At 38.6% G+C, this 14,481-nt stretch overlaps 1 protein-coding gene across 4 annotated transcripts in view; it reads right to left on the reverse strand.

Annotated features, from left to right (window-relative positions):
* EIF5B (eukaryotic translation initiation factor 5B) overlaps window positions 1-14,481 on the reverse strand; it is a 37,783-nt gene that overhangs the window by 2,588 nt on the left and 20,714 nt on the right. For all 4 annotated transcript variants that reach the window (XM_058860156.1, XM_058860147.1, XM_058860137.1 and 1 more), the window contains 15 exons: window positions 13,858-13,947; window positions 11,428-11,723; window positions 10,695-10,802; window positions 10,441-10,551; window positions 9,523-9,590; window positions 8,225-8,366; window positions 6,563-6,694; window positions 5,731-5,913; window positions 5,443-5,604; window positions 3,678-3,809; window positions 2,273-2,404; window positions 2,085-2,161; window positions 1,813-1,977; window positions 709-847; window positions 30-191 (listed from right to left, as the gene is read on the reverse strand). In XM_058860156.1, coding sequence (XP_058716139.1) covers window positions 30-191; window positions 709-847; window positions 1,813-1,977; window positions 2,085-2,161; window positions 2,273-2,404; window positions 3,678-3,809; window positions 5,443-5,604; window positions 5,731-5,913; window positions 6,563-6,694; window positions 8,225-8,366; window positions 9,523-9,590; window positions 10,441-10,551; window positions 10,695-10,802; window positions 11,428-11,723; window positions 13,858-13,947 — 2,099 coding nt within the window. The remainder of the gene's footprint in view (window positions 1-29; window positions 192-708; window positions 848-1,812; window positions 1,978-2,084; window positions 2,162-2,272; window positions 2,405-3,677; window positions 3,810-5,442; window positions 5,605-5,730; window positions 5,914-6,562; window positions 6,695-8,224; window positions 8,367-9,522; window positions 9,591-10,440; window positions 10,552-10,694; window positions 10,803-11,427; window positions 11,724-13,857; window positions 13,948-14,481) is intronic.

Here is a 14,481-nt window from a genome sequence, read left to right on the forward strand (position 1 = left end):
TCCTCTCCACAAATGCAGATTTCTCTTACCTTGCTGACAAGTATATCTGTTGCTTCAAAATGTCGTCCATACATTTTAGGTGATTCCCCAGGAATAGGTTCTATTTTAACACAAACTTCTTGGCCTTTCTTTGCAACATCCACTGGCTTGTGGTTTATTTCAATACTTGTAACTATTCCAATTTCAACAAACTGTAATACAATGAAGCAGCTGTAACACATCCACCAAACCTCTGTGCACACACCCTTCTCTAAACTCTTGTTTGTAGGCAGACTTGCTGCAGGAAGTGCAGCACTGGTGGAGCTGCCACCTCAGCACAGGCAAGCAAAACATACAGCACAGCAAGTGCTGCATCCTGAAAGGGGCAGCAACAACCTCCCACAGCTCAGGGATATCAACTGGTTATCTCTTAAAATGTCAAGAGTTGGTTCTCCCCGTTTTTAGCTACCAGGCAGGACAATTTTTCCCATTACTCAATACCAGGTGCCCTCCAGCCACACTTCCTGTGCCCCGCTCCAGGGCTCAACTCTTCTGGCAGAGAGCAGTGAGATATTTGAGCACCAAAAGAAAGACTTCATCTGCAAGTCTGACCCTTATCTCCTACCAGCAATCTCTGCACTGAGGAAAGGCATGCAAGCACTCCATGGTGCATCATCCCAGGAACTACCAACTGGATCAAATATGCAGTGAGAAGAGGCCCTTACTTACATTTTTGCTAGGTACACACATGGGAGTCCCCTGCTTCACCTGTCCGGCCTCCACCACGACACCCATCACTATTGGGTCACGAGAGTTGAAAATGAACTGAGGGAGTATTTTCAACTTGCATGGAAACACTGCTATATGCCTGGAAGATGACAAGAAAAGGTACTTTGAAAGATACACTGGAAAGGAGGATGTAACCTTAATAGTTCTGCCTTCTCCCACACTTCTTGCGCATTCATTCTAGAGTGTTACTTGGAGAAAAATCAAGCAGGAAAAAACCTCTTTCCAATCTTGCTAATTCTAGTCTATACCTGATCTTCAAGAACTACAGGAAGTAATAATTATGCATGCCTGGAATGGATTCTAATTTGACAGGCTTGAGCACTCAACTTTGACCAAGACCAAAGGAGTAGTAATTTCACAGTGTAATTACAGTCTCACAAGAACACAGGAATAGAAATATTGCTGCCTGAACTCCAGAATTTCAGAATTTTTTTTTGCCAAGTGAACAAATACATTTAAAAGCTGAGCTAGGCAAACTCAAGTTGGGATCAATATGAAATTAAATACATTCTCATTTATTTTGACTGTCCTTATTCTACTGAAGACCACCCAATGACACGATTCCCAAAAATTAATTTTAGGTCCCTATAAATCCTTAAATGATTACATATTCATGTTACTGCAGTTGGAATTAAGCCCTCTAGACTGGAATCACATGAATATGAAACAATAGAATCCAAATCCTTTTAGTTTTGTTTTTTTAACTCTGCAAGACTAACCCATCTGTCACAATCTAGGAAGAGAAGCCAAGTATAGAAAGCAAACCTTAATGAAAACACTCCGTATTACACAACAATTCTAGCTGAATCTTTCATCTGCAGCACAGCTCTCACCCTACTAGGCCTAATCCCAATATAAACAATTAAGACTAGAGCACTGAAAACTGTCTATTTATTGTCCCACCATCTTCCTCCTCTCCTTCCTTTCCATCAGAACTACATGCTAAGTAGTAAGCACACAAGTAGTTAAACAGAGCTTCATTTACACTAAAATAAGAGAGACACTTATTAGGGAAGCATCCAGAATACGATTGCTCATGCTTACTTGAATTCCTCCTGTTTCTGTTTTTTGTAGTCTTGTCTGTATTTTGTGAAGGCATCAAATAAGTGATAAATTATTTCAGCACTAAAAATCCGAACTCCTAAGCTGTCAGCCATCTCCTGTGCGTCACGCTCAATCCTCACATCGAATGCCAGAATGACGGCGTACCTGTAGGGAACAGCGAGCCCAACAGTTCACCAGGCACACCACAAACCCAGAGCTGCAGCCAGGCCTCCACTGCACATTCATCAACACAGTAAAGCAAAGGTACTTACTGCGGGTCATGTTCCAACATAACTGATGCCTTCATAACATCTTTTTTATGGACAGGACCTATATTAATTCCTGAATACTGTTGAAGAAAGTCACAAAAACCAAGTCACTAATCTTCCTGAGTCACAAGGAAACATTTACTGACTAAACTCAGAATCAATAACATCAGATAAAGCACAGTAGTACTTACTGGCACTTCTGATGTTTTAAGAAATTCAAGTAATGCCTCTAAAGAGCCTAAAGTAGAAGCCTGGACATAAACACCTTTCTCTTCTAATTTGATTGCATTCAGCGTTTGCTTCAGTTCATGTATTAGTTCATCCTTTAGAAAACAAAAACAAACGGGAGAGAAAAAGCAAATTTTAGTTCTCTTGCTATTCATGCCTCGGGGTACAAAATCTTCCTGTTAATGAGCTGCTGAACACACATGACAGCCATAGTGATAGGTCCCAAGTGACAGAGCTGCAGTGTAAATCATCCACAGCCTGTGAGACACTGACTGTTTCTGGCCTTAGAAAATCCTGAGCTGAACTACACCTGAGGATTTTGCAGAAAGATGATCATATAAAACTGAGCAGATGCCCACCTTCAGAGCTGGTAACATTTCTCTGCAGAATACACATCACTTTCCCCAGCAGAGCAAGTTTCTGCTGGCAAGGCTGAGCAAACACATGGCCCACATTGTGTGGCAATGCCTTTGGCAGCCTGAGGACCAATGACAAAAGCTGACACCTAAAACCACGAGCTGGAAGGGATCCTGAACACTCTTTAGGCCTGGGTACAAAATAGGATGCAAGAGCAGCAACACCAATTTGTTGCTTTTAGAGAAGTCAAAAAAACAGGCTTTTCCAGAGCCTGTGCCTTCTAACCTCAAACACTTAAGTCTTCTCCTCTGGAAGATGAATGGGTTTTGCCATTGACTTTTAGCCATAGTGTATCTACTACCAGAAGTACACTTGAAATAAATACTTGTACGGACCCAGCAACAAGGTCTGTGTTTGGACATCCCAAAGGTTTAACTTCCCTTCAAAGGCACAAATAAGTAGACAAAAGACTAAAGGAAGACTATGATTAAAAGTGAATTAGCAACGTGAGTTTCCTTTCTAAACTAACTTCCTGTCTTTGGAGAACACGGAACAGTTTGGGGTTTAGGATAGCTACGTCCTTTCACACATTTTTAATGTGTAAGTCACAACAGAAATGTATTGCAAGTGTCTTAAATTAGCTTTGCAATTATGAGAGTTTGCAAAACTCCACTAGTAGATATATACCTAATACAATTTGATTAGAATATATCCATAAATTACTACAAATATCAAATCAGTAACGAACTGAGTCCAATTATGCCACAATACTTGTTTTCAAACCTTATTGTAGCAGCAAGACATCAAGGAAAAAACTAATGGTCAAGATACTAAAAATATCACACCACCAAAGCTTCACGTGGGCATAAGACTAAAATATGTTACTGGAACAGTTTTTAAAACAACCAAAAAAACCCCACTTATTTGCAAACTGAGCTTTCAACATTTGAGTTTCATCACCAGAGCTCAAGTTACCCCCAGTGTGTTGTGCTTCAACATCAGCCATCTCACCTTGAGGACTGGGACTTCATCCTCCTTATGAGCTACAAGCAATGGCAGACCAGCCAAGGTTTTTTCCAAATCTTTCCCAAGAATTTTCACACCTTGAGCAGCAACAACCTCTTTGTGCTTTTCATACTGGTTCTGAAAAAGCAAATATACACACTAGCAAAGAGTTCTGTGCTGGTGCACAGCAACACAATGCAGGGCTGAGCACCTGAAGAACACAACAGGGAGCAGTAAAGTGCAGCAGCTCCCAGCTTTTATCAGTTGTCTCTGCTGTGCATTTGCACATTTCAGTCCTCCTGCTCTTTCCTCTCCCTTCAGAAACCCCCTGCACCCCTGCCAAGGTGGGTAGGGCACACAGAAATCTTCTAAAAGCAGAGAAGGGGGCCAAAAAGAAACATATACAAGAAAAGAGCAGGCACCAATAGGCAGCTACCCCCTCATAAAACCCCAATTTCAGCCCATAGGCAAGTGATAGGAAGATGACAACAGCTTAACAAAAACACTAAAGCTTAGCTGACACATAGCCCAAGCCTCTGTGCAGGAAAGGCTGTCTCACTCTCCCACAGAAGGCCATCCAGCCTACTCATGTGCATAATTCCATGTTCAGTTTCCCAGGTTCTCTCCCCATCCCGGGGAACCTCAAAGATCTTACACTCAGGGCATGGCTCTAAGACATAACAAAACCAGTCATTTCTTAAGATCTTTAAATTGATGTTGGAAAGATTTTCTGGTTTGTTTCTTAATTTCTTTTATTTATATGTCCCATTCTTTTCTTAAAACTGCAAGACAGCTTCCTACCTCAATAAGTACATTGTTCCTGCAAACCTCTATCCTTTAGGCCTCCACCCCAGAAATTTCAGTTTTATTTCAAGGATGACAGTTCCACATGAACAAGCTGAATCAAAATGCATCCTCACCGCCTGCCTCAAGAAAGCCCAACAGCTACCACCCTGGGTCCACTTCCCCAGCTCAAGGTTCCCAAACCTGAAAGATCTTTCCTATTACATTCACCTACTTTATCTATATAAAGGTTTTCTTTGCCTTAAAGCCTGATGTTTTTTGTTTAAAAGGAAAGTAATAAACATCTGCACAAAGCAGCTGTTTTCTTGCATCTTTGAATTACATATATATTTTTTTAATATATGTATTAATTTATTTACAACCTTTTGATTCTGTGTCTCCTCCTCATTTCATGGAAAGCCATGAAGGAAGGACTGCAAATTCAGAGTCTCTCATCAGGCTAAGACTAGGGCAGCAAAACCTACAACAAGTCTTGAAAATGCCAAGAGGCGGCACATTCTGCAGAAGTCCTGGTCACTGCCACTCGCCAACCAGCCCTAGAAACTCTTGTGTTCACTTTTCTCAAATGTAAGTGTATATGATTTTTGTTACTAAAAAAACACTTCTACTAATATTACAACTTTAACTTGGAAGTTACTGTACCAGTACACTCCAGTTTCCATTTAAGATGGGTATCTTCCTCTCACATGTAGCCGCATACTTGAATCCCTTATTAAAGCATACACATCCTAATCCTCACTGCAAGGTAATTCCTTGGTCATTCTCTTTGCCACTGCTGTGACAACACTCACCCCAACAGGAATATACAAGTATATTTTCACAAAAGACACCAGATGTCCCCTTCATTCCCCTTGAAGCCACCTTCAGATACCGTTACTATAACCACATTCTATTACATCTCTTTTTACAAAGCTTGATTTATTTTTTTCCTAGTTCTAAATGCCAGTACAGTAACTAGCTGCCATACCTTAACTCGTAGCTCCTTCATAGGAGGAGGCAGCAGCAGACCTCTAATCTGAGTTACGATTGGACCTTCTACTCCAGGAACAATAATGGTGTCCCCTTCTCTCAAACGTCCATTAATCAGAATAACATCTATGGTAGTGCCCATGCCTGGCAGTGCTTTAACCTGAATGAAAAGGGAAAAAAGTTACTACCTATTTAAGCACTTCAAACACACATTTTTTAGCAGAATGAAGGGTGCAGGAAGGGGCGAAATTTCTGTATGAATTTCAAGAAAGAGTTACTGTATTACCTCCATGACTTGAGCTCTCAGCTCCTGACACTCAGCCAGTCTCTTGGTCAGCATGGTTTGTGTGAGCTCAACGAGAAGAGCTATCAGACTTCCCATGCCATCCCCTGTGTGAGCAGAGGTAGGTACAAGAGAAACAAAAGTGCGGGGATCCTTATTCTCATAAAACAAGGCAGCATTCAAGCCCTGGAATCAGGATTGACAGTTACATAGGGAAAAGCACATGTACACATCAATATTGACAGTAGCATTCAACGCCAGTCACATACCATTGCATTTTTTAAATCCCAGTTTAAAAAGCCAACACTGTTACTGACAGCATGCTACAGAACACGAAGCCTCAATCCACACTTGGAAGCAGTGTGGGATAATTCTACAAAGCTAATTACCCCATCTAGCTTCTAGACAGCATTGTATGTCACCAACAGAGGAAGTTCCCAGAACTGCTGTGATTCATACCCTGCCAGCATCCAAGAGAAAAAGAGACAGATAGAATTCTCTCAGGCTATTCCCAAAGAGAAAGATCAGTGACAGAAAACTTTATCTGCTATTCATGACTCCATTGACCATGCACAGCACTTAGCTATTTTTCTCCAAACCAGCAGTAAGGGTGGAGCATTTAAAATTATGCAAAATGCAAAAACAACAAAGTTTGGTTTATGAGAGGTTAGCACCTGTCAGAAGAGATGCAAAGGTTTTCTTGATAGTCTAAGTTGTTTTCAGGAAAGGGGAAAAAACATAAAACAAAAACCACCCACTAACCCAAAACAAATCACACCACTCATCCATCCCCAACTATTCCTTCTAGCAAAGAACCTTGACTATTCCAACCTACCTGTTTTGCAAATTCCACTATGATAGCTTTTGCACGTTCTTCAAATTCGTCTTTGGTATTTTTTTTCTGCTTCTTTAAGGTGACAGCTACATCTGTATCTGGACTTTTTTTCCAGTCATATAACCTATCAATCTTGAAAACACAGCAGTATGTCATCTTATGCAGCTTACTAAAAGGTGTCTTCATGCCTATGCCACATCATCAGTGAGAAATACTTTATTAACCAACTTAGCCAGCCATCTATGTGACCCAGTAATCAAATTAAAGTATTTTTATTTGCTTTAGCTGCTATATTTAGCTCTGTTTATGTCAGGCAGTATTACAGGGTAGCAATATTCAGATTTTAAAAATTCAAACTATAGTAATCTTTTTCATATGGAAAAGGTTTATATGCATAAATTGTACCAAGGTTAAAATAAAACATTCAGAAGAGATCTGTTTATATATTCACATGCACACCAAAAAACCCCAAAACCATGGAGGTGTTTGTGTTTTTTCCTGAAAAGAGATTACATTAGCTTCACAAAGAAATTTTAAAATTTACTGGTACATGGACCCTTTCCCATGTTGCTACAGAGAAGGGACCAGAGTGGGGTTGTTCAAAAGACAAAACTGTACTTCAGAAACACTTCCCCAAGATAGCTGCCAAAGCAGGACAGACTTAGCCCAAAAACCTATTTACTGTATAAATCAAAACTACATCTTAAGAAAATGGATTATAACCTGGTCAAATAATACAACTGTTACTTAAAATGCAAGTGCTCTTAGCTATTTAATTTCAGGCTCACTGTAGGCCTTTGATGGCAACTAATGACAGTCAGGTCTTCGCATCTGACAAAGAGAATTCTACTACTCTGCCATAAGGCCTAGACACCTCTCCATCCAAGAGGTTGTTTGCATTCTTTCAAAAAGTAGCTGGTCTTGGCAATGACATAATGGCCTCCTCAGCTCCAACCACCTTCAATCTTAATGCTCCTTTCACTTTTTGAAGTACACTGCAATTCTTACACTGCACACAAATAGCCTTCTGACAGCTCTCTGTCAGCATGTCAGATGGCTTCCAAGGTCATTGGACATGAGTAATTTCCATACATATAATTCAATTCATCAAATCATCACAAACAGGCAGCATAATTTCTCATGCACAGGATTTCTAAAACCAGGGCTGAAAATAACTGTCTAATTTTCCATCTAATATTGCAAAGCCCAAAACACTTCCCACCAGTGATCAACATTACTGCTCCACGGCCTGAAGTCAGCTTGTCTTCAAGTCAAACTAACCAGTATCAGTGGCTAAAATAAAGTATGATTCGTCAGCATGAAGCTTGTGTTGTAATTTTATCAGAAAATGCACACAAATGTATATAAGTAGGCACAAGGGGAAAAAAACCCACAATTGAAGTACAACTTCCAGAAGTGTGAATCACATACAAAAGTTACATAAGGTAACAAAATTTACCAGTCAGGAGAACTGATTGTTCTGCAAAGCTCCTGTAGAGCCATTGTGGTATCAACGACATTAAAAAATGCAACACACAAGACCCAAGAACCACCCCTCCAGATTTTACACAAAACAATTCCAGTTCAAGAAAGAAAACAGACAGTTGTCAAATGCACTGTTAGAGTGGAAAAATCCACTATTAGGATAAAAATCTATCCTACCTTGTTGAGAGCTACTATAAAGGGGCATTTCTTTGATTTCAACAGATTTATTGATTCAATTGTTTGTGGTTCCAAGCCATGCATGATGTCAACTACAAGTATAGCAATATCACAAAGTGAGCTTCCTCTATTTCTTAGATTGCTGTGACATTAAAAGACAGAAAAAAAAAATCAGTCATTCAGCAACAGAACCTTTATAAAAACACCAAGTACAATGTCCAACTTACACTGACAAACAAAAAGCTAAAACTCATCCATTATTTACCCCTCAAAAATGTAAACCATTCAAATGACATTCTGTAATTTCCACTTAACAAAATACACTAAAGAATTTGTAAGCAAAAGTAAGAAACTATTATTCTCCTGAAAGTTTTCATATTATTATATATTTTTTACAATGTAAGATATGTTCTGATCATTTTCTAAGCAACAATTGGGACAGTTAAAGTGAAATGCCGAAGTGTAAAACCTGAACAAGACTGTTTTTATATACTGCATAACCACCATCACTATTTTATACAATACAATGTAACAAGACCATCACATCTTTGTTGCCAAACAAAACCTGGCTAGAAGACAGAGGGAGAGCTGTAAGAGGGACCATGCAAAGGTACTGATCTGAACATTACCAAGTGCCCCACAACACAGCATTTCAATGTTTACAAAGATTTTTACTGAAAAATGTCACATCAAAGTATTAATCCTTCTGTTTCAAGATTTCACCCAAGATTGCACCTCATTGAGTTCAGTTATGCATGTCATGTTTTACCCTTAAAAGCTGACTTAATGACTTGCCTGCATGCCACTAGTGTTCCTAGAATGCATTTGATCTCTGCTAAGACTCAGACGACTTGTGTAATTAGTAACTTCCAGTCTTACAAACTCAGTTACCTTAACTGGGACACTATGAATGAGATACTAAGATAAAAGTTTGAATTTTTCATAGCAGAGTACTTAGGTCACCTGAAGTCCTCACCTTTTTTCCTCCAGCTAGCTTCCTGCTTCCATCTTTCCTCTTACACTAACTATTTATTTACATGCTTTTTCAGATATTCATGGCTCAATTGGCATGAAGACAGAAAAATAATCAGCTATAAAAGGCCAGCAATTAACCAGACATAAAAAGCACCTGCAAATGAAGCAAATCCACTTAATTCCTCTACTTTTAAGTTGGTTTTGTTGGACTTTTTTCAAGTGAGAGCTAAAACAATGAATTAAGACTTCACACTTTGCTAAAAATATCTCCAGATGCTTTGGCCATCAGTTCTGAGAGGTACAAAATTGTGAGAAAACCCTACCTGAAAGACTCATGTCCTGGAGTGTCGATTATCAGCATGCCTGGAATTTTTATGTTCTCTCTGTCAAACTAACATTTCAAAATATTAGCCATCTTGTAGAGGTTACACAAGAAGAAAAAAGAACAAAATAAGAGCTGGCAACATTACTGATAGTCTGCACTTCAAAAATCCAGATACATATTTTAAGGCAAACACCCCCTATAAACCAGATCGGTCAACAGTCATTTCAACATTTAAAAAAATGATGCAGCACATTTCTCAGGTATCAACTGGCCACAAGCTAAGCTGAAATCTGTAAGATAAAGCAGCCTACAGAAGAAAAAACATTTCAGGGTAGTAAGATGTACCATCCTTGCTTTGATGATTTTCTCCTCTCCCTTAAGTTTACATGTTTACTAAGTTGAGTAAAATCATTGAAAAAGCCATTACTAGACCAAGGTTTTTCAGCCAGCTACTTCTGCAAGCAAAATAGGAGACAGTATCCAAAACAAATGATACAGAACAGTTACTATTTCTGTAACACCATAAAATTCATCTCCCAGGAATTGGCCAAATTTCAGCACATACAGCAAAGGGTAAGATTTTAATAGAAAATATATTCAAGAGGTTTCAAGACTCTCAATTTACAATCAAAATACTGACAAGTAAGCAGTCTGTGTACATATGTGCACTGTCCAGAACAGAGTAAACAGTATTTGCATATTTTTCTGAAGGAACAGCAATGCATTAACTGAAATCAAATGTATGAAAAATGAGACAGACACCCCTTTGCTGGGGGATGATAGGAATTAAAAAACAATCTACCCCAAAATTAGAGAGCGGGGAAAGTACATGCCCATGTCAGGAAATCTCACAAGGCCTTTATTAGTCTACATTTCATGTTTTTTAAGATGCAGTTGTTGAAGTGCTGTAACTTACATTTTTCACCATCTTGGTCTGCTCATTAATAGCTTCAAGAGGAACATTAGTTGCGCCAATCTGCTGAGTGATACCACCAGCTTCACTGTCCTGCACATGAGTGTGGCGGAGCTAAAGACAAAAAAAGACCAGAAATACTTACATATAAGAGACTATAGTTATGTCTGAGCACACTCTAATTCTTTCTATTTCACCCAAAAAAATAAATGCATAAACAAGAGGCTCAGGCGGTGCTTTTACATTCTACACCTTACCTTATCTAAAATTTTGGTCTTGCCTGTGTCTACATGCCCCAGGACACAGATAACTGGTGCTCTGAGCTTTTCAGTGTTCATATTTTTGCTGTTTTCAGCTCGCCGCTTCTATGTAAAAGACACGTAAAAATTGGTGAGTATAAACCAAAAACCACAGCTCACCGCTTGACTTGACTACATACAAACAAACACAGAGTTAGCTGTGGGACTTATATTTTCAAGGCAATTTAAGGTCTGTCATCCCTCTTTTGGTAAATCAAAAAGTTTTGACTAACTGTTACATTTTTGTTTGGTTGGTTCTTGTTACAGTCTAGTAGGCTAAGCTGTTCTATCTATTAACAGTAGCTTTGCTGATGGTACATTCTGAACAAGCACCTTGAGTGAGGAAACCAAGAACATTAGCAGCCATGAAAGCGCTGAACAGTTTAGACACATCTTTTAAAACTTGAAAATATCTATCTGTAAATAAAAGCCTCTTTTTCCAGGAAGGATATAGAGGTGGAGGGAAACAACACTAAAGTTGTTGTTTTTGTTGTCAAGTTATCTAAAAACAAATACTTTACCTTCAGACAAAACCAAGTTTTTTTTTTTCCTTAATTAACACAATTTCTGAACCTGCTTAAATATTAGCCCTATATTATTAGACACAAACCCCGTTTCAAGAAATTGATAAAATCAACTGAAAATTAATCTGTTTGCTATACAACACAAGAATCCAAGTGTATCTTAATACCTCAATTCTTCGTTTAGCTTTGTCATAAGCACGCTCCTCCTTAGAGCGGTCATCATCAGAGTCATACTCAGAATCAGAGCTAATTTCCTTGCTAGGCTTTTTTTCCATAGATTGTTTTCCAATAGCTTGGGAGTCTGGCTCTCTCTCATCTGAAGTCTTCTCATCCTCATCTTCACTGCCTTCACTATCTTCAGATTCTTCACTCTCTTCTTCCTCTTCCTCTTCTTCATCTTCCTCCTCCTCTTCCTCATCCACTTCATTTTGTTCCTTGACTTCAATATGGACAGGTTTACTCTCTGTTTAAACAAAAGAAAACAAAGTAAAAATTCTCTATTAAGTTCACACTTCTGGGGGAGAAGGCTTCAAAAAGGAAAAAAGACTACTAAGTGCTTGTCAAGAGAATTTTCCAGCTTCCAACGTAAAAAAAAAAACAAACAAAAAAAAAACCCAACAACAAACACACCAAAAAAAGTATTTAACGTTCAGAGTTGCTGGCTTGTGTTTGAAATCCAGAAGCAAGGCTTTGGAGGGGAGTGAAGAATGATATTATCAGTACACATACATTTAACATTATTTGCAAACATTCAGACATTCTTAAAAGTCATGTGCACTTCATAAAGGAATAATGCACCAACACCTTTTTAATAAAGCCAAAATACTCCAAATCATTACTAGATGGATTCTGTACACTACTGATCAGGAAGGCACATTTAAGCAGACATAACAATCAGAACAAATGGTCTCTTTTACGCCCATAAAAAAAAATAATCTCATCTTCAGGCTCTCTTAGATGGTTCAGAGAAGATTAATATTTTTCATAGGAATTCTTCAATAAACAAACAAAAACAATTATCAAAAAGTAATTTTCTTTCTTTGAAAGCTTCCCATTTATAATCACCTGTAAAATCACAAGAGGCAAGCTGATAACTTTAAAATCACGGATTCTCCTCCTTACATCACTGCTGGCAGGCTCATTGCTCTCAGAGATTAGTTATGTTTCCCTGCTACACTCACAGTCCATCAGCTTAGTAATACACTAAAACTAATTCCTGGGAAGGCTCTTTTTCTGGATCCCATTGGCAGAGCCTTCAAATCCAAGCAGTGAGAAGTGCTATGTCCTCTCCGGGACAGTGGTGCCAGACTAAAACACTCAAGAAGGCAAGCAGCCCTTAGAACTCAAAAGCACCATTAGAACACACCTGTGCTGGAATGAAATCCATTCTACTGTAATTATCTGTATAGCAAGTATTAAACTTGAAAGCACAGGTGCTAGAAGTATAGGCAAGTAGAAAGTACTTGATGAATAAATAGTCTTTAAGCATAAGAAACAATTAAGACATTATGGAAGTACTAAGTCCAGTCACCAACCCCCATTCAGGACAGCTTACAAAAATACACTTTTCTCCGCCACTGGAAGAAAATATCTGAGAATTTATCCCTGCACTGTTGCACAGCCCTAAGTTCTCCATAAACATTGCTGTTGAATATAGAGAGAATATGGCTTTTGGCATACATACACAGGAATACAGATGTTCAGGCAACTCTTTCCTTCCAAACTTGCCTCTCAAAGAAGTGTATTACAGAATCACAGAATGATTTTGGCTCAATGGGACTTCAAAGACCATCTAGCTACAGCCCTCCTGCCAAAGAGCAGGGACACCTTCCACTAGAGCAGGTTGCTCAAAGCCCCATTCAACCATGTCTTCAACACTTCAAGGGATGAGAATCCACAGCTTCTCTGGACAACCTGTTCCAGTGTCTCACCACCCTCACAGTAAAGCTCTTCCTAATATCTAAATTAAACCTACTCTCAGCTTGAATCAATTTCCCCTTGTCCTGTTAACTCCATGCTCTTGTAAATAGTTTCTCTCAATATTTCCTGCAGGCTCCCTTTAGGAATGCTGCAATTAGGTCACCCCAAAGCCTTCCAGGCTGAACAATCCAAATTCTTTCAGCCTCTCCTTGTGTAAGGGAACTTATTATAACATATGCATACTGAACCTTCACACCATTTTATTCCTCCAATTCTTTGGAAACTTCTCACAGGATATTCTCCCAGATATTGATAGATTTTTTTAATAAAAAATTCTACACCTTTGAAATGATTACTAGAGAACCAGGTAAAAAGTTTCCCTAAACTCACAGAGATGGTTTAAGCACATATTAGAGAAGACGATTTTTACTTCCATAAAAAAGGACCAAAAAATTACAACCTATTTATTTTAGATGGCAACTGCACATAAAAGTATTTCCAAAGGGTTGTTGTTTGAGAAGAGACTCTTATGTATTTATCATCATACCTGGCTCACAATTTATTTAACAGAGCAGAGAAAAAAATCAAAGTAAAATATTGTTTTCCATAGAAACAGAAAACTTAGCCCAAAGCCTCTTAAACAGAAAAAAGCATATATTTTGTATTTACATGCCCACCTTTCTCTCCATCTTCATCACTAACCATAGCTTCCCAATCATCCAGACCTGCATCTTCTGTTTCATCTTCTTCCTCCTTTTCTTCTGAAACTAAGAAACCCAACACTGAAGTTAGAAAAATGTCAGTCCAGCAACATATAACATTTTTAGATTCCCCGTCTTTTGACATACTGACAACTGCAACTTACAAGTTTGCTGTTGCCATAATTCTATTGAATTATCTCCAAGTTCCATAAAAATAAGATGCTACATATTAAAAAATGATCTCCAATTCTCTCCACAAAAATGATGCAGTGCTAGCATCTTTGCCTAGACAAACTTTCACGGAAGACACAGAAAACCTAGTCAGCTAGTTCCTGTCTGACTATCATGCCAGTGCCTGCATAATGCCTCCCAAACCTGTACCACAATCACCATTCTTGCAAGGAGCTGCCCAATTAACAGTCATCATGTGTAACAAAGTGGCAGAGAAACAAGAATACAAGTTAGAGCAGAATTTTAACTAGTGAGAATATACAAATTGTCTATAAAAAGGACACCAGGTGCCTTAACATAATTATGCCATGGATTCCAGAAGCATTAAACATACTCATTCAGCAGGAATTCAGTAAGATTTATGAAAAG

Source organism: Poecile atricapillus, chromosome 1 (assembly GCF_030490865.1).
Source record: "Poecile atricapillus isolate bPoeAtr1 chromosome 1, bPoeAtr1.hap1, whole genome shotgun sequence".
Taxonomy (NCBI): Eukaryota; Metazoa; Chordata; class Aves; order Passeriformes; family Paridae; genus Poecile; species Poecile atricapillus.